Source organism: Myxocyprinus asiaticus, chromosome 40, assembly GCF_019703515.2.
Source record: "Myxocyprinus asiaticus isolate MX2 ecotype Aquarium Trade chromosome 40, UBuf_Myxa_2, whole genome shotgun sequence".
Taxonomy (NCBI): Eukaryota; Metazoa; Chordata; class Actinopteri; order Cypriniformes; family Catostomidae; genus Myxocyprinus; species Myxocyprinus asiaticus.
In genome coordinates, this window is record NC_059383.1 from 37793271 (window position 1) to 37815373 (window position 22103).

The 22103-nt window shown below is 37.5% G+C and overlaps 2 protein-coding genes and 1 long non-coding RNA gene across 3 annotated transcripts; 2 read left to right on the forward strand and 1 right to left on the reverse strand.

Annotated features, from left to right (window-relative positions):
• Positions 1-28: 28 nt before the first annotated feature.
• On the forward strand, positions 29-1189 carry LOC127430471 (uncharacterized). Its single transcript, XR_007895451.1, has 2 exons — positions 29-300; positions 440-1189. It is a non-coding gene; the product is annotated as an uncharacterized LOC127430471 (long non-coding RNA).
• Positions 1190-5111: 3922 nt separating this feature from the next.
• LOC127431189 (ribosome biogenesis protein NSA2 homolog) lies at positions 5112-9087 on the reverse strand. Its single transcript, XM_051681501.1, has 6 exons — positions 8952-9087; positions 6805-6992; positions 6316-6466; positions 5797-5976; positions 5518-5710; positions 5112-5412 (listed from the first exon to the last, which is right to left on the reverse strand). Exons 1-6 carry the CDS (start codon positions 8952-8954, stop codon positions 5345-5347), a joined length of 783 nt encoding a protein of 260 aa, XP_051537461.1. The 5' UTR covers positions 8955-9087; the 3' UTR covers positions 5112-5344.
• Positions 9088-9300: 213 nt separating this feature from the next.
• Positions 9301-18029, forward strand: LOC127431199 (putative methyltransferase C9orf114 homolog). Its single transcript, XM_051681512.1, has 12 exons — positions 9301-9366; positions 9559-9598; positions 11706-11825; positions 11917-12076; positions 12188-12277; positions 12373-12422; positions 12524-12654; positions 14395-14467; positions 14565-14663; positions 15317-15419; positions 15573-15720; positions 17183-18029. Exons 1-12 carry the CDS (start codon positions 9331-9333, stop codon positions 17255-17257), a joined length of 1125 nt encoding a protein of 374 aa, XP_051537472.1. The 5' UTR covers positions 9301-9330; the 3' UTR covers positions 17258-18029.
• The last annotated feature ends 4074 nt before the right edge of the window (positions 18030-22103 follow it).

A 22103-nucleotide genomic window follows, 5' to 3' on the forward strand; every position in this document is an offset into this window, starting at 1 on the left:
CATACTCAGAATTACGATTTTATTTAAACAACGGACATACATTCCTATATTTCTGAACATATATTTCACATTTTTATTTCAAGAACATTTGTGGTGTCTGTTTTACTCAAATGGGCGACGGTTTGCAGATGTTGTCCTTTTGTTCAAAGTGTTTCACACGGACGGATTTACCGGGCGCGCTTCCTCTTAAGAACAGGCTCTGAGTGAACAACATCGCGAGCTCAAGCCTCAAATAAAATATCAGAAATAGCATCAGATAATAATATCAGAAATCTGTGAAGATAACAACACAACATTATGGTAAGAAGATAAATACTGTCGGTGTCGTTTAATGTGTTTGTTTAGCGCGAGTCTGATATGTGGCTGTGTGTGTGTGTTGACATTGTCTCATAAGCAACAAATAAGTTGAATCTTAATTTCAGTGTTTTCATGTCCGTAGATGGAGCGGAGCCGTCGGAGGAGGAGTCAAAGGGGTGAGGGCGGAGCCGAGGGATTTATTGATTTTTTTTTTTTTTTGGGACAAATAATAATTAAAAAAAGGTTCTGTTTTATAGTCTGACCAGTTCAGTTTTGTGTGTGTAACACTTGATGTTTGGTAGTCTCACCCTTTCATGTCTGTGTGTTTTTTCTGCATTGTGGCTGTTTTCTTTGTTTGTTTTTTAGATTTTATATAACAAATAATGGGAAAAAAAACTCTGGCGGTCACTTTTGATCAGGAACATTACAAGTGTAACTTTTTTTTTCTACCACTTAGACTGATCGAATCAACCCTTTCTTTGTGTGTTAAGATATCAAATGGATGAAAAGTCATCAAGTCTCGTACCCGTCAGATAAGGGAAACCAGTTTTATTGAAGAAACAAAACTGATTTTGGTCAAACATTACCGAACTGTGCATAAGGGTTAAATATATCTAATTAAAGTTAACACAAACTGTAATAACATTGATGAGTTTCATGATAATGTAGATTTTCATGATGGAGGAAGACCATTCAAAATAAAAAAGGCTAACATCTATGACATCTTACCATGACTCAGTTATAAATAGTTTTTTGTACATACATGGGGTAACAGGATAAAACAACTTACAGTTCTTACAATGGCCCTTTGGTGTTTGATATTGTAGTAAAACCATTGATGGCAATGGTTATTCATGTCCATTATACTTTATAATAAAACGTTTTCAATTTATTTCAATTTATGTCAAACTTTATTTTACCAAATTTTTTCCCCACTTTTTTGTTTGTTTGTTTGTTTGTTTTGTTAGCAGAGCAGTGAGAAATATTTTCATGCTTTAAGAGTCTTTCAAATTGAAATTAATTGTAAATATTATTATAAAAATAATTTAAAAATATCATGATAATTACTGAAGCATTTATCACGAGGACGAGGTGTTACTACAGTTTACAGTGATGTTCATGGTGTTACTCAGAGGTCAGGATTTAAGTTTGATTCTTTTGAAGTGATTGTGAAAAATCTCTGTAGTCTTTTGTTCTTGCTACGTTTACAGATCCCGAGGTCCCTATATCGACTTCCTCGAAGAATTTGCAAACTTTCTGTCAGAACTATTTGTAACTGGATAGAGCCTTGATTGTTGGTGACTTCAACATTCACATAGATAATAAAAATGATACATTGGGAATAGCATTTATCGTCATGTCTAAAATAAATGCTGAAATACTAAAACCAATTGGGGGGACAGAGTCCAGGGAGTGAATTTAGAGGAGGGATGAAGTTCCAATTCAAACCAACATAATCACAAAGGAAGTCAACGTGTTGCTACAGAATGTTCTAGTGCCCTGACATCAACCCTAATCTGCCGAGTTACTGTCAAGCGGCATCTCCCATCAGACATTTCTGCATCAGTTCAAGTACGTTTATCTTCTCATGTGGTGCATCTGAATGCGAAGTGGGTCAGCAGTGTCACAGACCTGGATTCGTGTAACGTGTTAAAACCAGGAAGTAATCATGCTCACAATCAATGCCGAGTGCCATTTGGAAGTTCCATTTTCCCTCTAAGATTAAATTTTTACTCCACAGACGTTTAGGTTTAGGGTTTCAGGGTAGAGTTAATAAAAAAAAATGCATTCCTTTTCACTGTATTACATCATTGTCAATTAAAAGCAATTCGCTTTACAACTCGCTTTTGTCAACCCTCTGTGGGCATTTCACCCAGAATCTGGAGGTCACATGTGCCCTTATGATCAAAAACACCTCCTGTTTCAGCCACTAGGGCAGTTGTTACAATTTCGGTAAGCACAGACTGATTTTAGCACAGACTTTTTGACCTACAGTCACCAAATTCACAGTGAGATTAGTCTGTTCCAACTGGTTTAATTTTTCAGGGAAAATCCCCTACAATAGGATCCACCTCTACTTGTGTTTAACAATTCTTGATTTTCAGAGCACTAGATTGAGAGGTAGCCATTCAAAACATCCAGCAAATGCCTCAAATGCCCCCTGACTCCCTATGGTTGTTGGATTTCCTCCAAGGCAGACGGCAGTCATTCAGGGTTAATAAACACACCTCTGACCTTCTGGCCATCAAAACAGGGCAGCATACTCTACCCATTACTCTTTTCTTTGTTCACCATGGCTTCAATTCACAGCACATCTCTGTTAAAATCATAAAATACACAGACGACACCACCATTATTGGACTACTGACTACTCTCCGAAAATGATGAGACACATTATCATCTTGAAGTGGACAGAGTGACAAAGAAACACCTCAAAAACCTCATTTGAGGACTTCAGACGCTCACAGACTTCCCCCTACATTTTAAATATCTAACATTTATTTTTGTTAAGCTTTTTCACTTGAGCTTTGGTTAACTTCTGACCCTGGTCTGTTTAAAACTCTTATGTGGTATGTATGTAGTTTTACATGTAGCTACTGTACATTTTTAATGATTTAGATATATATTAGATCATTCAACACAAGTATGTCGTTTTTTTCCATCCGTGCAGCACAAGACTGAGGGATCAGAGGATCATGATTGTGACTGTCAAGCTCCAAAAGCATACAAGCACCATAAAGTCATCCATATCATTCATGCGCTATAATTTTTCTGAAGCCATAGTGTTGTTTAAGGAACAGATCAAAATGAAAACTCTCTCATTATTTACCCACCCTCATGCCATCCCAAATGTGTACGACTTTTTCTTCTGCTGAACACAAAGAGAGATTTTTAGAGGAATATTTCACTCCGTGGGTCCATACAATGCAAGTGAATGGTGACTAAAATTCTTAAGCTTCAAAAAGCATGTAAAGGCAGCATAAAAGTAATCCATACGACTCCAGTGGTTAGATCCATGTCTTCTGAACTGATACGATAGGTGTGGGTGAGAAACAGGTCAGTTTTTAAGTCCTTTTTATTGTAAAATCTTCTCCCTGCCCAGTAGGTGGCGGTATGCACAAAGAATGCGAATCGCCAAAAACAAATGAAGAAGAATGTGAAAGTGGAAATTGATAGTAAAAAAAAGGACTTAAATATTGATCAGTTCTCACCCACATAGGGTTGCCACCCATCCCTTAAAATATGGGATCGTCCCATATTTAAAGATGAAATGACGCATCCCGTATCAAATCATGAGACACGATTTGTCCCGTATTTAAGCTGGTCAGGTGGCATCACGGTGAAATCGTTCCAGATCGTTAAATTAACATTTATTGCCTACGGTGGTTAAAGGGACAGTTTGAAATGGACTTTCTTCTTAGTTTGTCTAATTATGTGAAAATACAATCTGCATAAACAAAATTGGGCTAAAGGAAAAAACAATATTTTGTTATTTAAGATAGAGATTGTATTGAGTTACTTCTTGGTTTGAAAAATAGTCAAGTGAAACTGTCTATCTGTTTTAGGTCTTTGTTCTGTTTTTTTCCCCTTAATCTTTTAGTAAATTGACATATATTGTATATTGACAAGTAAATGATCATTGTCATGTTATTGGGCATAATTGTTTGTCAATAATAATTTTAAAAATAATTTGCGGGGGTCTGGGTAGCTCAGCGAGTATTGACGCTGACTACCACCCCTGGAGTCGTGAGTTCGAATCCAGGCGTGCTGAGTGACTCCAGCCAGGTCTCCTAAACAACCAAATTGGCCTGGTTGCTAGGGAGGGTAGAGTCACATGGGGTAACCTCCTCATGGTCACGATTAGTGGTTCTCGCTCTCAGTGGGGTGTGTGGTAAGTTGTGCGTGGATCACGGAGAGTAGCATGAGCCTCCACATACTGTGGGTCTCCGCGGTGTCATGCACAAAGAGTCACATGATAAGATGTGCAGATTGACGGTCTCGGAAACGGAGGCAACTGAGACTTGTCCTCCACCACCCGGATTGAGGTGAGTAACCACGCCACCACGAGGACCTACTAAGTAGTGGGAATTGGGCATTCCAAATTGGGAGAAAAGGGGATAAAATTAAAAATAATAATAATAATTTTTGCTTGCCTTAATCTTGAAATTTAATATTTAGCCTATTTTCTTCAACTTCAAAAAGCAATGTTTAAAATGACAAATAAGGCAGTTACTAGTTTAACCTTTGTTTGAATCTCATTTGGATTAATTTTAAAGTAAAACCAAATGTTTGTTACACTTGAACATGTCAGTCCTTTGTTTATATTGTAAGTTATAAGCTGTTCTGTCTTGCGCTTTAACTAAATTGCATTTGAATTTTGAACAAAATAATTTTATTTTTGAAATGCCCCGATACACACTAAGACACAATTACAAAATACTTGCTTCAATATACAGTGCATGTACATGCAGATTTAATAAAGATTTGACTCAAATCATCATCTACAAAAACATCTCTATTCTGTCTTGTAAATTTGCAATCATACATTGGCATGTAAACTTTGAAGCTGACAAATGTCATTGTGACATCACTGAGACAAGCTCTGTAGATTTCACTTGATACATACTCAACAACTCGTAAAATTTGGCTCTTCAGGAAGGCACAAATGCCCGTTTTCTCTTCATATGTCTGTAAATAATGTGTTATAACATTATCTGAATTATCTGACTGGGGGATAAGAAACACTGATGACTAATGGAGTATAAAGACAAAAAAAAAAAAAAAAACATTTAAGCAGAATCAAACAAGGAAAATTCATTGATCATTTTATTTGAAAATAAACAGCACTTTATTTTTTGATCGACGTGTTCTTGCGAGTGTTGGTCCAGAGGTGAAACTCCATTACAAGGCAAATGGTCAGCTGTCTCCAAATCATGTCCTTTACCGAACTATTCAATTTCCTTAGAGGATGACAACAGAAATCCACAGAAGAGCTGATCCCAGCTGTACTCTGATGCACAGTTCCATTTTAAACATTTCATTTCCATTATACCAGCAACACAGCGTTAATGCAACCATCGTTTTCTGGGTTATTCGTCACCTGGGCATATTTCCCTGGAACAAGATGATGTTACATACTCGTAAAAAAAAAATTCTTTTTTTTTATAGTATTGCAATAAAAATAAAGTTATTCAATTCATCAGCCAATCAGTCACTTACCCCAGATGACCTTTCCGCCCTGTGTGACCAATCCGAGTTCGCTGACGTTGACCTCAATGACTGTTCCCTTGGTGATGACCCCCAGAGTGGTGTATAAAGAGGACGAGGGGTTCTTCTTCACTCCCAAGATGGGCAAACAGAACGTGGCCTTCAGTTCTGGATGAGTGACGTGTGCTTTTTTAAACCTCAAACCCTGAAAATAGACGCTTACGTCAGGCATTTTCAATCAGAACTGCTTTAATAAACAGAAGAAGAATGCAAAGCACTGTGATATTTTACCATAGGTCTGATGAATCGTTCATATTTGGGTGGTTTGCGTGTGAAACCGTCTCCGACGAAACACACTTTGGTTACCATTCTCTTCCAGGCTTTTTTCTGTCTCTTTCCAGTTCGGAGGACTTTAAGGACTTCCGTCTCACCCTGAGCTCGGACCTTCGGAAGAGGCACCTCCCACTTACCCTAAAGAGACAAATAACAAAACTTGTATTCAGTGGAAGAGACAGATTTCCTAAATTCACAACACATGCCTAGGGCAGATTTGAGCATCATAAAATAAACGCTTTACACATCCTAACAGCACAATGTCGTCCCAAACTGGTTGAAATCTAGGTTTTGTATACACAAAAACATGACTGCAAGTTTCCACCATTCATTTCAACGTCGTGAACAGACAGAACAGGTGTTTTCAGGCTCCAATAATCGAATATTTGGTGCAAGAATCTAATAATTGCACCAAACAGAATTTTACTTGGGCACAACAGAACCAATAGCATCAATCTCGTGTGTTTGGATACTTACAGCCTTTTCCTTCCTCTTCTGTTTGATCATGTTGGAGAGAACTTTGGCACGCGATTGGCCCTCTCTATCCAGCAGGTAAGCTGGCACCGCCCCTTCTGGTGTCTTGTCATCATCTTTCTGTTTGCTCTTCCTCTGTTCATGCATCTTAATGCTGTAATACAGACATAAATAAACATGTAACAGTTCTGCAAAACCACCTAGATTTTTTTTGCCTAGAATTTGAAGTCAACATAAAATGACACTTTGCAATTCATTTTACTAACATTATGGGATGCATTTCCAAGTGAAACAGTAGAACTTAAATTTATGGGGAATTGACTGACAGGTGGCGTCAATAACGTGCACTGATGAATCTTTCGCAGTAAGACCAAAGGGGTCCATTGCTATTTCATGTTTACTTAGTGTGGTAGGATGGAAGGCTGCGTCGCTAAGGGCCGTTTCCATGCAACTTTTCCAAATGTTTGTTTCCATAGCAACAGGTGTACTCACGTCTTCTTCATCTGGATCTTTTCTGAATGTCTCTGTTTGTGGTAGAGTTTGGCTTTGAGGCCGATCATCTTTCTGGCTTTGTGCGAGCGCTCATGCGCCTCACGGCTCTCCTTCTTCCTCTTCTTCTCCTGGTGGTCCAGACGGTATCCATGACGCTTACGGTGTAACTCGATGTGCTCGTTCTGAGGCTGTAGGCAGACACATGACAGTTAAGCCGCAAACTGCTTCTGAGAACTGAATATCTAATAAGTGGGATAATATACGGTTAGTCGTCTTTAAAATGAACTCTAACAGTGTGATCAGGGGTCTTGAGACAATGATCGGCTGACTGTATATTATCACACTTATTACAGGCTACTTAATTTGATTTGAGATTAAATTATTGTATTATGTCTATGAAAGAGAGCATAGACAGAAACTAGCACAGCTATATGGGAAATTGATTACCTGATGTACAAAAATGTCTGTATATTTGCATACTTTATTATGATTGACCAATCAAAATCAAGAAGGCTAAAGAGCTATGTAATAATAACGGAAAATCTGACAATATATTAATTTGATAACTGAACTGATGATGAGTCCACTAACCTTTGTCTACATTACACAGGTGATTAAATAGAACATGATTGTGGTTAAACATATATGTTAGAGATAGACCAAATAAAAACGTTTTTTTCGACTAAATGGTGCCGAGAGTAGCTTTATTAAGCTATCGGTTATCAGTAAAAATGAAAGGCAATAGTTGCCGATAAAATTTTTTTTTCCTTGTGTCTCCAGCTTCACATCTTGTGAAAGATTAAAAAAATCAAAAATAATAAAAATCATCTGGTGAAATATTTACAGTACAAACAAAATCCTTAATCTGGTGAATATTTAGGCTATCAATTAGCTTAATTTGGTAAATGCTCCATTCAAAATAAGAGTCCTAAAATAAGGAAGCTTATTTATAGTGTTTATAGTTAAAACTTATGCACCAAATCTTTATTATTGGGATTTTGGTTGAATAATAAACTGAATCTGGGATTTTATTCATTTTGTACTCTTGTAGCCTCTGTGTCTGTGCCCGTCATAATACGTAAAGACTTTTTAATTCATTTTTTTTAACATTCTATAAATCGATTTTAAAAACTATCGGCCAATTAATCGGTTATCTGCCTTTTCCACAACCTTAGTTATTATCAATATCAGTAAATCCACTATCAGTCGACCTCTAAAATATGTGTAAATAAAATGCCAGATATAAACATTTATAGATAAAATAAAAACTACAGTGCTGTTCCATGTTCCAAATCAGTCATCTTTTTGCAATGACAATATAATATACATATATATAAATATATACAGCACTGTGCAAGAGTTTTAGGCACATAAGAAGTTTCACAAAAGGATTTGTCTTAAGATGGTTATTTATATCTTCAGCTTTAGTGTGTCAGTAGGAAATATAAAATGTTAGAGTCCCAAACATTACTTTTGCAAATAGAAAAGATTACAATAGAAGAACAGGGAGCCCTGCAACAGATGGCATGGCCCCCACAGAGCCCCCCACTGAACATCGTGTCAGTCTGAGATTACATAAAGAGACAGAAGCAATTGAGACAGCCGAAATAGATAGAAGAACTGTGGTGAATTCTCCAAGAAGCTTGAACATCCTATCTGCCAACAACCAAGAAAAACTGTGTCCAGGTGTAAGTAGGAGAATTGGTGTTGTTTTAAAGACAAAGGTGGTAACACCGAATCCATTTATGTCATTATTTTTTGAAGACATCCTCACTATGCAACATTTTTCACAAGTGCCTAAAACTATAGCACAGTACTGTATATAAAATAGTTACTATTTCTAATTTCATAAAGTTCCCTCACTCCCTCAGTAGACGATTTAATATGATAAAAACATCATATTTCAGAAATTAGGGTTAGGTTAATAAAAACAAGGTAACTTTTTGTAAGGGTGGTGTTTAAACGATCAAAAACATTTCAAAACTTGACTCACCTTACATGTAAACATTGAAATTAAGATTACATTTTTTTGTTGCTTATGATACAATGTCAAAACACACATACACACATACACACACACACACAGGCATGTCAGACTCGCGCTAAACAAACACATTAAACGACACCGACAGTATTTATCTTCTTACCATAATGTTGTGTTGTTATCTTCACAGATTTCTGATATTATTATCTGATGTTATTTCTGATATTTTATTTGAGGCTCGAGCTCGCGATGTTGTTCACTCAGAGCCTGTTCTTAAGAGGAAGCGCGCCCGGTAAATCCGTCCGTGTGAAACACTTTGAACAAAAGGACAACATCTGCAAACCGTCGCCCATTTGAGTAAAACAGACACCACAAATGTTCTTGAAATAAAAATGTGAAATATATTTTCAGAAATATAGGAATGTATGTCCGTTGTTTAAATAAAATCGTAATTCTGAGTATGTCGAGAAATGTTAGGAACGAAATATGCCGACAGTTTGTTTCCACGACGATCATTACAGGTGAAACACAGTGTAGACAGCATGGCCGATGAACCTCCAGTGAAGAAAAATAAAGCGGTTTGAACTCTTTTATAGTGTATTCTATATTTATGTGCTCTTATGTAGTTTAAAAGATAAACAATGAGCCCTCGTTATCATGTTGTTGTATTGATTTGTGTCTTATTTGTTGTACGTTGTTACTTGCTGTAACATTAATGGACTATAATTGGCACAATAAATTACGTTGTGTTTGTAATATTTTCAATTTAGGGTGAGGAGAAAGTAGACTGGCGTAAATGGAAAGCACGAAGTGAGTGATTTAAAAATATTAATATGTATATGTATTTATTAGAGCCCGACCGATATGGGATTTTTTTTTAGACCGATACCGATTTTAGAGGGGGAAAATTCACCGATTACCGATATGGTGACATAGCAAATTTTTGAGCTAGAATGAAAACAGACTTTTTCTATGTGGATTTTTCACCAATTTTGCACCAATATGACTATGCAAAGGTATTCAGAAGGCTGCTTTTTTAAACAAATATTTTTATCAAAGAACATTTGACATTATTATTATACATTGTCAACAAATTCAAGAAATGAACACTGAGAAAATAAAGAATAAATAAAAATACAACAAATAGCTTAAACATCAGTACTGTTTAGTATCAGTCAAATGCTGACCATTTAAATAAAAAATAAAAAAAATACAATAAATAGTTAAATAAACATCAGTACTGTATGTTTAGTATCAGTTAATGGCTGACCATTTAAATAAATAAAAAATTAAAATAAAATGAATAGCTAAATAAACATCAGGGGCTGGTTGCACCAGCTATACGTACGTTACAACTTAGCCTAGTTGTGGTGTAAATGGGCACTAAGTCACAATTTACGCTCTACTAAATATTTGAGTATTGCACCATTAAAATTAGGTAGGACGTAACCCTACTTATGAACTAAATATTTATGGAAGCCTCCGACCAGGAGTAACTGATGGAATGACATCATTGAGCTCATATTTTGGTTGACAGGCATCAATCCTTTCGACATATATGATGGTGTTGGCATTTACACTCATTTACATTTACAAGAGAGAAAAAAAAATGTACTTTTAAGTGGCTATTCAGCATGAAACCGTTCTAACGCTGCCGTTTTTAGTGTGCGTCGCCCGGTGTCAAGTTTCAACACATTCAAAATATATATAAAGGATATTAAAATGAATAAATGTCTATTTTTCCAGCCTGTTGTATTAGTATGTATCACCCCTCATTTATTTTAGATACAGTTCCTATATATTATTATTTACACATGGTGAATATAAGATTTATTAAATCTACTTTTATTATGTATCCTATTTTAATGTCTGGAAAACCAGACTTTTAAATAGTACTTTTTATAAATGCAACGACTGGAATTGTTCGGTTGAAGGGGGTACCAAACTGTGAATCCTGAACAAAACCATTTGGTGAATACATGATTACACGCTCACAAGGTATGAAAGTAGCTACGTGGTTAACTAGTTAGCTGTAAGCTCATTGCCACGGAGAGTAAAAGATGGACTTTATTTACTTTCCAGCATTGTGTCTCACCAACTAGGCAACAACATAGCGTGAAATCAACACTCACCACACACAATCCACCACCACACCGTTTTCTACTAAGCTGCAAAAATATGCTCTGATGGTTTCCTTTCAATCTGCTACATTACTGACTGCACTGACAAACTATAGCTGGCTAACAGCAAACAGATGTGATAAACATGAGTGACATGGTTATCAGGGACAGGGTTAACATTATTTTAGTTATATAAAATGATGAGGTCATTTTTTATTAACTTTCCAGTATGTATTTCACAAACTATATCAGTCAAAAGATATATCGGTTGGGCACTAGTATTTAAATTTATTGTTTACATTGTGTTAATTGTAGATCGTGTATTAAATCATGATCCTGTCAGTGATGCAAAAAAATAAATAAAAAATCCTGTCTAGACAGCACACTACGTTTTGAGTGACAGTCATTTTTTACAAAGAATACCTGCCGAAATAAATGTTTCACCCTACTGTATGCTTGCATATGGCTGGAATAACAACAAACCAGAGCTAATCTAAACAATAATAATATATATATATATTTTTTTTTTCAATGCTTTAGGACTGTCGTACACCAGTTTGTGCTCTATGCTTCATATAATCATGATATAATTTTACATTTCCTATAAGAAGGTTATCAGCACTTCAGTAAATCCTAAATGTCAGTTATCTTCCCTGCTCTTTGTAAAACAACAACAAAGAAATGTCTTAGTGTATATGTAAGCCTTTAAAAGTTGAAACTGCATACTGATCATGATGTTAAACTCCTCTCACAGTGTGTGTTGATTTTATGGCTGATATCTTTGTTTTCATCCTCAGAAAAAGAGGAGAAGAGACGACGGAAAGAGAGCCGACTGATTCAGCAGCTAGAGAAACAGAAACAGAAGAAAGAGGAGGAGAATGAACAAAAGATTCAGCAGGAACAAAAAGGAAGTAAAGGTCAGACAACACACCAAGCCCGTTTATTTGTGTTACTGAAGTACAATATGTGAGTAAAGCCTTGCTTTTTTACTTTTATTTTTCCTGTCAGGTCGTGCGTACACATTGAGTGTGGCTCTGCCTGGATCAGTGATGGATAATGCGCAGTCACCAGAGCTGCGTACGTACCTGGCAGGTCAGATCGCTCGGGCATGTGTCGTGTTCTGTGTGGATGAGGTCGTCATATTTGATGAGCAGGGAGAGGACACAAAGTGAGTGGCTACTTCTGATAATTTTTGTCACTGATTATGAGATAGTGACATTGAAATTTTGCTTCAGATTGACTCTTAAAAAGATGTTTAATATTTGTTTTCATATTTCAGGAGTGTTGAGGGAGTGTTCAAAGGTGTTGGTAAGAAAGGTCAGGCCTGCGTTCAGCTCGCACGGATCTTGCAGTACCTCGAATGTCCACAGTGAGTGCCATCACAATCAATATAAATGTATTTATGTCCAGTGTTATGAGCATTTGTAGAAAACAGCAATACATTGAGATCTACATTGTGTGCAGATATTTGCGCAAATATTTCTTCCCGAAGCATTATGACCTGCACTTTGCTGGTGAGTATGACAGAGGTTGAATACTTTATTTAAAATATAATGTCTAGAGTCGCATGCCTGCAAAAATATTACAAGTGTGTGTGTGTGTGTGTGTGTTTAAGGTCTGTTGAATCCTCTGGACAGCCCTCACCACATGCGCATTAATGATGAGGCGGAGTTTCGTGAGGGGGTGGTACTTGATCGGCCGAGCAAACAGGGGAAAGGTTCATTTGTAAACTGTGGGATGACGAAGGTGTGTCTAACTGTAGACAGACAGACAGACAGTTAGATAAAAAAGGATAGATAGATAAATAGATAGATAGATTGAGTTGAAGTCAGAAGTTTACATACACTTAGGTTGAAGTCATTAAAACTCATTTTTTAACCATTCCACAGATTTCATATTAGTTGTTTCGGACATCTACTTTGTGCATGACACGAGTAATTTTTCCAACGATTGTTTACAGACAGATTGATTCACTTTTAATTGACTATCACAATTCAAGTCAGTCAGAAGTTTACATACATTAAATTAACTGTGCCTTTAAGCAGCTTGGAAAATTCCAGAAAATGATGTCAAGCCTTTAGGCAATTTGTATTTAAGGCTCAAATACAATTTGTATTCAAACTCAGCACCTCTTTGCTTGACATCATGGGAAAATCAAAAGAAATCAGTCAAAACCTCAGAAAAAAATTGTGGACCTCCACAAGTCTGGTTCATCCTTGGGAGCAATTTCCAAATGCCTGAAGGTACCACGTTCATCTGTACAAACAATAGTACACAAGTATAAACACCATGGGACCACGCAGCCATTATACCACTCAGGAAGGAGACGCATTCTGTCTCCTAGAGATGAACGTAGTTTTGTGCGAAAAGTGCAAATCAATCCCAGAACAACAGTAAAGGACCTTGTGAAGATGCTGGAGGAAACAGGTAGACAAGTATCTATATCCACAGTAAAATGAGTCCTATATTGACATAACCTGAAAGGCTGCTCCGCAAGGAAGAATCCACTGCTCCAAAACCACCATAAAAAAGCCAGACTACAGTTTGCAAGTGCACATGGGAACAATGATCTTACTTTTTGGAGAAATGTCCTCTGGTCTGATGAAACAAAAATTGAACTGTTTGGCCATAACGACCATCTTTATGTTTGGAGGAAAAAGGGTGAGGCTTGCAAGCCGAAGAACACCATCCCAACCGTGAAGCATGGGGGTGGCAGCATCATGTTGTGGGGGTGCTTTGCTGCAGGAGGGACTGGTGCACTTCACAAAATAGGTGGCATCATGAGGAAGGAAAATGATGTGGATATATTGAAGCAATATCTCAAGACATCAGTCAGGAAGTTAAAGCTCGATCGCAAGTGGGTCTTCCAAATGAACAATGACCCCAAGCATAACTCCAAGTGAAGGTATTGGAGTGGCCATCACAAAGCCCTGACCTCAATCTGATAGAAAATTTATGGGCAGAACTGAAAAAGCGTGTGCAAGCAAGGAGGCCTACAAACCTGACTCAGTTACACCAGTTCTGTCTGGAGGAATGGGCCAAAATTCCAGCAACTTATTGTGAGAAGCTTGTGGAAGGCTACCCAAACCATCTGACCCAAGTTAAACAATTTAAAGACAATATTACCAAATACTAATAAAGTGTATGTAAACTTCTGACCCACTGGGAATGTGATGAAAGAAAGAAAAGCTGAAATAAATCATTCTCTCTACTATTATTCTGACATTTCACATTCTTAAAATAAAGTAGTGATCCTAACTGACCTAAGACAGGGAATGTTTTCTACGATTAAATGTCAGGAATTGTGAAAAACTGAGTTTAAATGTATTTGGCTAAGATGTATGTAAACTTCTGACTTTAACTGTAGATAGATAGATAGAAAGGAAAAAGAATGATAGAACAACAGAACGTCAGAGAGAGAGAAAGAAACAATACCTGTCTTTCATTGAACAGTAAGTGACCGGAGTCTGTTTATACTGTGCACAGGAAGTTCAGATTGATAAACACCTACAAGCTGGACTGAGAGTCACTGTACAGCTCAACAAGATCCAAAACAAAGGTAAACACACTCCGCACATGTATTTCTACACTGTTAGCACAGCAGTAAACTGGACCGTGACATTTATCTGAACACTGTGTGTATATGTGTGTTTCAGAGAGTAAAGTGCGTAAAGGTGCAGTTGTGGCTCCTCATGTCCCGAGGACAGAGGGGGGGCTGTACTGGGGATACAGCGTGCGTCTGGCTTCCTGTCTTAGTGAGTTCTTCTCATTTATTCATCTGTTCATCCATCTTTCCCAATTTTCATCCCTTATTCATCAGCAGCTAATAAAATTAAGGTAAATTCAACATAGGAATAGGTTTTAAGAATTTAATGATATGTTTTTTCTCCATACAACACAAGTTAATGGGTTCTAAAACTTTCAAGCTCCAAAATGTTCATAGCCACAGCAACTTACTCTATGAACATAACCTGCTCCGGAGAAGGTCATGTTCCAGCGTTAGTTTGTTTCAGGTAAATCTCAGGACGTTTCAAAGGTTGTCGGTGCATGCGTGCTCTTTTGATAGCGATACAGTGGGTATGGAAGCTCAGATCATGCACAATATTATACTTTTAAAGCAATCTTTACCTCACGAATCATCATCTCACACCACAGATTTACATTTAAAAGTGAACAAATTGTGTACAATTCTTTCAGTACCAAGTTGCTGGAGGCAGATGGGCCCTACGGTACATGAGAATGTCCAGCCATGGCCTTTTAGGGGACAAGACAGAAAATAAATTTTAATGCCACACCGAATAAGAAAAGGACGTATAACTCTGCGTGCCTCCATTATCATCCTTAGATGAACTGTTCCTTTAAATAATCTGTGTGAATTGTGTCCGTGTGTGTGTGTGTGTGTTTTTAGGCGCAGTGTTCACAGAGTGTCCATATAAAGAGGGTTATGACCTGACCGTTGGTACATCAGAGAAAGGACAAAACGCAGATCAGATCTCTCTGTCTCCATTCAAGTGAGTTGTGCATCTTATTTTTTACTGCAAATTTTCATTATTTTGAATGAAGTGCCTAATGATTGGTTCTTGTTTAGACTGGAAGAGAAATGAAAATCAAATCTCTTTCTCTCTCTCTCTCTCTCTCTCTCTCTCTCTCTCTCTCTCTCTCAGGCACATGTTGGTGGTGTTTGGTGGTGTTCAGGGTTCGGAGGCGAGTGTTGACGCAGATGAAAATCTGGATGTCACGGACCCCAGCCTGCTCTTTCACCTTTACCTCAACACCTGTCCAGGGCAGGGCAGTCGCACCATTCGCACTGAGGTAGGACAGAGAGCAACAATGAGCAGTACAGAAACGCCAAAACAATGTTTAAAAACATAATGTTGTTACATTTGAGAATACGTTTACTGTGATACCAGGGGTTGCGTTAACCAAAAATTCTCCGTCATTTACCCATTTTTTTTTTTTCAAACATTGAGAGATTATTTCAAACGCTGTCCGTCAGAAAAACATTTGAACCTAGTGCATCAGTCTTTTTGACACACTCATGCTGTGTGTGTGTGTGTGTGTGTGTGTGTGTGTGTGTGCCCTATTTATTGCCTGTTATAGTATTAAAATGTGTAATAACAGGCGCCATCACCATGAACACTTTGTTGCAAGCCTCACCCTTTTTCCTCCAAGCATAAAGATGGTCATTATGGCCAAACAGTTTAATTTTTGTTTCATCAGACCAGAGGACATTTCTCCAAAAAGTAAGATCTTTGTCCCCTTGTGCACTTGCAAACTGTAGTCTGGCTTTTTGTATGGCGGTTTTGGAGCAGTGACTTCTTCCTTGCGGAGCAGCCTTTAAGGTTATGTCGATATAGGACTCGTATTACTGTGGATATAGATACTTGTCTACCTGTTTCCTCCAGCATCTTCACAAGGTCCTTTGCTGTTGTTCTGGGATTGATTTGCACTTTTCACACCAAACTACGTTGATCTCTAGGAGACAGAATACGTCTCCTTCCTGAGCGGTATAATGGCTGCGTGGTCCCCAGTTACACAGTTAACTTAGTGTATTTAAACTTCTGACCCACTGGAATTGTGATATAGTCAATTAAAAGTGAAACAATCTGTCTGTAAACAATTGTTGGAAAAATTACTCATGTCATGCATAAACTAGATGTCCTAAACTTGCCAAAACTATAGTTTGCTAATATCAAAACTGTGGAGTGGTTAAAACATTAGTTAATGACTTCAACCTAAGTGTATGTAAACTTCTGACTTCAGTTGTATGTATGCGCATTTTCAAATGTTCTGATCGAATGTTTATTTCCATTTTAAGCTGCACGTAACTGGCAAAGTTTAAAATTCTTGTTTTAGCGCAAATGTTGATTGACTGGTAGAACTTTCACCCTGGAACTCCTTGGTTTCACCAGACTTGTGCTTGGGAAGTCAAAAAATATATAATTTAAGCCTATGGATAAAAATACACTATGATGGAAATTTTAAAACTCAGTCCGTCAGAGTGACGGTTAAAACCATTTTTTCTAGCGCAACCTCTGTGTGACACCAACAATAGCTTTTTTTATGTTTATGAATTAATTTTAAACAGTTTTAAAATCTTTTGGCATTAAATTGACACCATAAGAGAGGAAGACAGGGACAAAATTAAAATAAAAAGGATGTTTTTGTCGTAAAAGCTAAAAATCTCTTTTGTTGGGCAAAGCTCTTGTTCTCTTCCTGTTTAACTGGTCAAAGTCATCTATTTCATTAAATGTTTGATTTTTCTGTGTTACAGGAAGCCATATTGATCTCTCTGTCAGGACTGAGGCAAAAAATCGCTGCAGTATTCCCTGAAGTGTCTAAAGGATGACTACAGGTAGTAGATTTACCCTGCGACTCTTTGGAACAGGAAGTTTGTTTTCTGCGGTTTGACAGTCAGCAACAGATTGGCTTAAGCGAGGAAGTGAAGTCTTCAGGTTTATACTCAAGCGTATACTCGTAATGCAGCCACACATTGTTTTTGAGTTAACAAACTTAAAGAGGAAAAATGCTTTGAGCTCTTTATCAATGCACATTTGTTTCGTATCATTTTGTATTTCAATTTCTATTAAAAATCTGTCTGTATTCAATGAACTGCCATGAATATTGTTTCGAACAGTAAACAAACGAATCATGAACCCCAAACTTCTGTTTTCAAACTTGTACATTTATTTATTTAACACAGGCATGTAAAGAACATTCATAATGAGAGACGAGCACAGCAAAACAGTCATCATACTGTCATATTACTGCAGTCAGAGTAATAATTATGATAATAGTACATTCCTCATACTGGTTTCACACTTAAAGGAAGAGTTCACCTAAAAATTAAAATTCTCTCATAATTTACTCGCCCTCATGCCATCCCAGATGTGTATGACTTTCTTCTGCAGAACACAAATGAAGATTTTTAGAGCTGTTACTTAGCTCTGTTGGTGAATGGTGACCAGAACTTTGAAGCTCCAAAAAGCATATAAAGGCAGCATAAAAGTAATCCATTAGACTCCAGTGGTTAAAGCCATATCTTCAGAAGTGATGTGATAGTTGTGAGAAACAGATCAATATTTAAGTCCTTTTTTACTGTAAATCTACACTTTCACTTCCACATCAGCCACCTACTGGTCAGGGTTGGTCAAAGGTTGAGATTTATAGTAAAAACAGCTTAAATATTGATCTGTTCCTCACCCACACTTATCATATCACTTCTAAAGACATGGATTAAAACACTGGAGTCTTGTGGATTACTTCCACAAGACTCCTTTTTGGACCTTCTGAGTTCTGGTCACCATTCACTTGCATTGTGTGGACCTAAAGAGCTGAGATATTGTTCTAAAAATCTTTGTTTGTGTTCTGCAGAAGAAAGAAAGTCATACACATCTGGGATGGCATGAGGGTGAGAAAATGATGAGAGAATAATTAAGCTATGAACAGAATCAATAGGTGATACAAATCTCATTAAAAATGCCCCAGATAATAACACTGACCCCTTCACTGAGGGGCCATTACCCAGAATCCCTCTGCCCTTCCGCAAAGGGCTGATGATTAATTTGAAAAGACTAAATAAATGGAGACAACCAGGTAATTTCTCTGAAGATCTCAACATTCTGGCCGATTATTTATATCGCTGGTCAGGACTTGACTTTATTTTTTTTATATGTTTACAACAAAAGGGCATTTGACTATTTACTAGATTTCATGCTTAATGTTTGACACAGGTTTTGATGTAGTACTCTCATAGGAATATTCGGAGTTCAATACAAGTTGAGCTCAGTCGACAGCATTTGTGGCATAATGTTGATTACCACAAATTAATTTAGACTCGTCCCTCCTTTTCTTTAAAAAAAAAGAAGCAACAAAACAGTTACAGTGAGTCACTTATAACGGAAGTGAGTGTGGCCAATTTTTTTATTTTAATTTCTTTTCTTTTTTTCATATTTACATTGTTATTGGTTGATTGTCAAACACAACACAGAACAAAGCAAAATATACATGCACAGAGTCAACCATTATCCCCCTTAATTCCCTATCCCAATCCCCAACCCCCAACAAACATTCCCGTGGTCCAAGCCTGAATATACACATCTAAACACAAAGAGAGAGAGAGAGAAAAAAGGGTTTCTCTCCACATGGCCCTCACCGAGAGCCTTCCAGAAGGATCATGTATTTGTCCCATTTCTTACCATATGCATCTATTTTGCAAAGCTCTTTGTATGACATCTTTTCTAATGCCGCCACCCTGCCCAAATCGGTGAACCATTCTTGAAATGAGGGAGCGCCATTTGACTTCCGTCCTCTAAGAATGATCTGTCTGCCAATCATTACACTAGTTTTGACCCAGATTTTTTGTATGTTTGTTGCCTACTTTAATAACCGCCCCAACACCCAGTATACATAGTCTGGGGCAGAATGAAATTTGAGTATCTAAAACCTCACAGATAAAATTCTGGACTCGTAATATCATTATAATCAATGATGCTGTCTACACTAGAAGCGTCCGTTGGACGCGCCGACAATAAACGGGTGATCCGTTCCATTTTGCGCAGCAGGTGCTGGTGCTACTACACAAATTAAACGGTTTAGAACGTTTGTGTTGACGCGTCCAGTGTAGAAAGCCTCAAACCGTTGCCTTGCGTCACGTCAATGGACGTGTGTAACGTTTACAGGTTGGCCCCATTGACTTCCATTATAAGTACCTCACTGTAACCCAGATTATTACTTATATTTTTTTGGGACAAGTTGAAATTATTTTTGTGGTAATCAACATTATGCCACAAATGCTGTCATCTGAGCTAGCTGAATTGAGATCAATTACCGTTTTGAATCCCTCACAGCCTCGTTGTCATTCCCATAAAAAAATCAAAGATGGCGCTAGCTTGAATAAGGTCTATCACCCCGATTTTGGACTGCATGTAAACACCTTTACCAACGTTCTCATTGGTTTATCCAATGTGCGAAATTTTTGTGACTGTTTACGTTTTGATATTGAAAGCAGAGAATAACGTAAATCTAACGTAAACAGGGTTTTCTTGTGTTGTCGTATTTTTGTATGGGACGATTTTCAAGTGTATCAAATTCACAGTTAGTGGCTGATGTAGAATTCACTGTGAACTATCTACTTTTCTTCAGAACGTGGAAGTGTTGCACAACTCATAATGCAAGCCTAATTTTGTTTTCCGATCTCCAGTGTTTTCAGTCACATCCCTCGTTTTTAGTGGATAATGCACGATCATGTAGATTTACACTCTACAATATCAGGCAGATAAGATCCTTCCTCTCTGAACATGCCACACAACTTCTTGTTCAGTCACTTGTCATAACTAGACCGGACTACTGTAACGCTCTCATTGCAGGCCTCCCTGCATGCACAATTAGACCCCAGCAAATGATCCAGAATGCAGCAGCACGTCTGGTCTTTAATGAACCAAAGAGAGCTCATGTTACAGCACTCCTTGTCTATCTTCACTGGCTGCCGGTTGATGCACGTATCAAATTCAAGGCTCTGATGCTGGCATACAGAACAGTCACTGGGTCTGCTCCAGCATACCTAAAATCATTTCTGCAGAACTACACGCCCACTAGAAGACTGCGGTCGGCTAAGGAACGTCGCCTTGTTGTACCAACACAAAGAGGCACCAGAACACTTTCCCGGACTTTAGGCTTCATCGTACCATGTTGGTGGAACGACCTTCCCAACTCCATCCGTGAAGCTCTTTTCAGCACTTTTCGTACCACTGTCTCCTTAAGATGATTCGCTTATAATATATTCCTCTTTTGTAAGTCGCTTTGGATAAAAGCATCTGCCAAATGAAAACATGTAAATGTAAATAATGTGATGTTTAGTGTATTAAATTTGTAAAACTTTCCAAAGAAAAAAACGTGGCTCCATAATACTTTACACAATCGCAATGACCGTGTTTTGACAGTATCTCACCCGTCCAAGTTTAAAGAGTTGGTTGATGACATGAAGCGATGGGCTGAGGTAAGTTACGTTAACAACGACAGCAACAACGTCAAGTTTTGCCTGAACTTGTTTTTACTACAACTAACATTTAAAATGATTGTTGTTCTCTGTGTGGATCACTTGTTCCGGTAGTTTTTACATTGCTATTATGGAGACCAGAAAACAGTCCAGCGGTGATTAAAATCATCATGGCACCGCCCGGCGGTTGGTCAGGATAACCCGCGTGATTCTGTTGTGTTTATCCATACACTATTGCTGATCCCAAATCAGCTCTTCGAGTAGGACTACCACTGGATATATGGGTCTTCAAATCAAAGGCAAAACAAGGAGGTTACCTTGACTACCACTACCCAAACCGTTACCAACGACAACTTGAGTTCTCCAATAAAAGCACAGTTCCATAAACAGCGTTGTCCAATCAGAGCACTGCATTTCCGATAGTTCTATTAAAACACTTATTTAAAAAAAGCAAGTCATAGCGTGATATTTAAAGGAATATTCCGGGTTCAACATAAGTTAAGCTCAATCGACAGCATTTGTGGCATAATGTTGATTACCACAACAATTTATTTCGACTTGTCCCTCCTTTAAAAAAACAAAAAAAGAGCAAAAATCAAAGTTACAGTGAGGCACTTACAATGGAAATGAATGGTGCCAAATTTTGGAGGGTTTCAAATGCTGTCGATTGAGCTTAACTTGTATTAAACCAGGAATATTCCTTTAAGTGTGTGTGTGTGTGTGTGTGTGTGTGTGTGTGTGTGTGTGTGTGTGTGTGTGTACTAACAGCTGTAGCCACAGAATTCAAGTTGTAAAACGTATCAACATGAAAACTGCCTGGTAAAAATGATAATAATAAATCTAAAGGCCTCATCACTTATAAATTTGGCGACAGTTTGTTTGTCATAGTTATGAATGTATGTGTGTATGAATATAGTACATTTTTAGGCTTGTTGGTGAATTGAATTATATGGAATTATACAATGTTCTAGAACTTTAGTGGAAATTTGATCGGACTTTATAAAGGAATTCATAAAGGTCTGAGCAAAGGTATACAATACTGAAATGACATTTTCATGGCACCCCAAAAGTACACAAGGAGCTGTATATCTGAAAATGATGATTTAAAATGACCCTTTCCCTTGTGATTTAAAAATGTGTGTTATTTTGCAATGTTTTCTTGTTTAGGACATTTTAACACCATATAAACATGTAAAAA

What these genes read in the sequence shown, in the direction of transcription:
- LOC127431189 (XM_051681501.1), bottom strand. An exon ending in AGAAGAGGAAGGAAAAGGCT is followed by an intron (nt 5,977 to 6,315) that starts GTAAGTATCCAA and finishes TTGTCTCTTTAG; the next exon opens with GGTAAGTGGGAGGTGCCTCT. An exon ending in AACGATTCATCAGACCTATG is followed by an intron (nt 5,711 to 5,796) that starts GTAAAATATCAC and finishes GTCTATTTTCAG; the next exon opens with GGTTTGAGGTTTAAAAAAGC.
- LOC127431199 (XM_051681512.1), top strand. Translation starts at nt 9,331, where the DNA reads ATGGCCGATGAACCTCCAGTGAAGAAAAATAAAGCG. An exon ending in TTATGACCTGCACTTTGCTG is followed by an intron (nt 12,423 to 12,523) that starts GTGAGTATGACA and finishes TGTGTGTTTAAG; the next exon opens with GTCTGTTGAATCCTCTGGAC. An exon ending in GCGTCTGGCTTCCTGTCTTA is followed by an intron (nt 14,664 to 15,316) that starts GTGAGTTCTTCT and finishes GTGTGTTTTTAG; the next exon opens with GCGCAGTGTTCACAGAGTGT.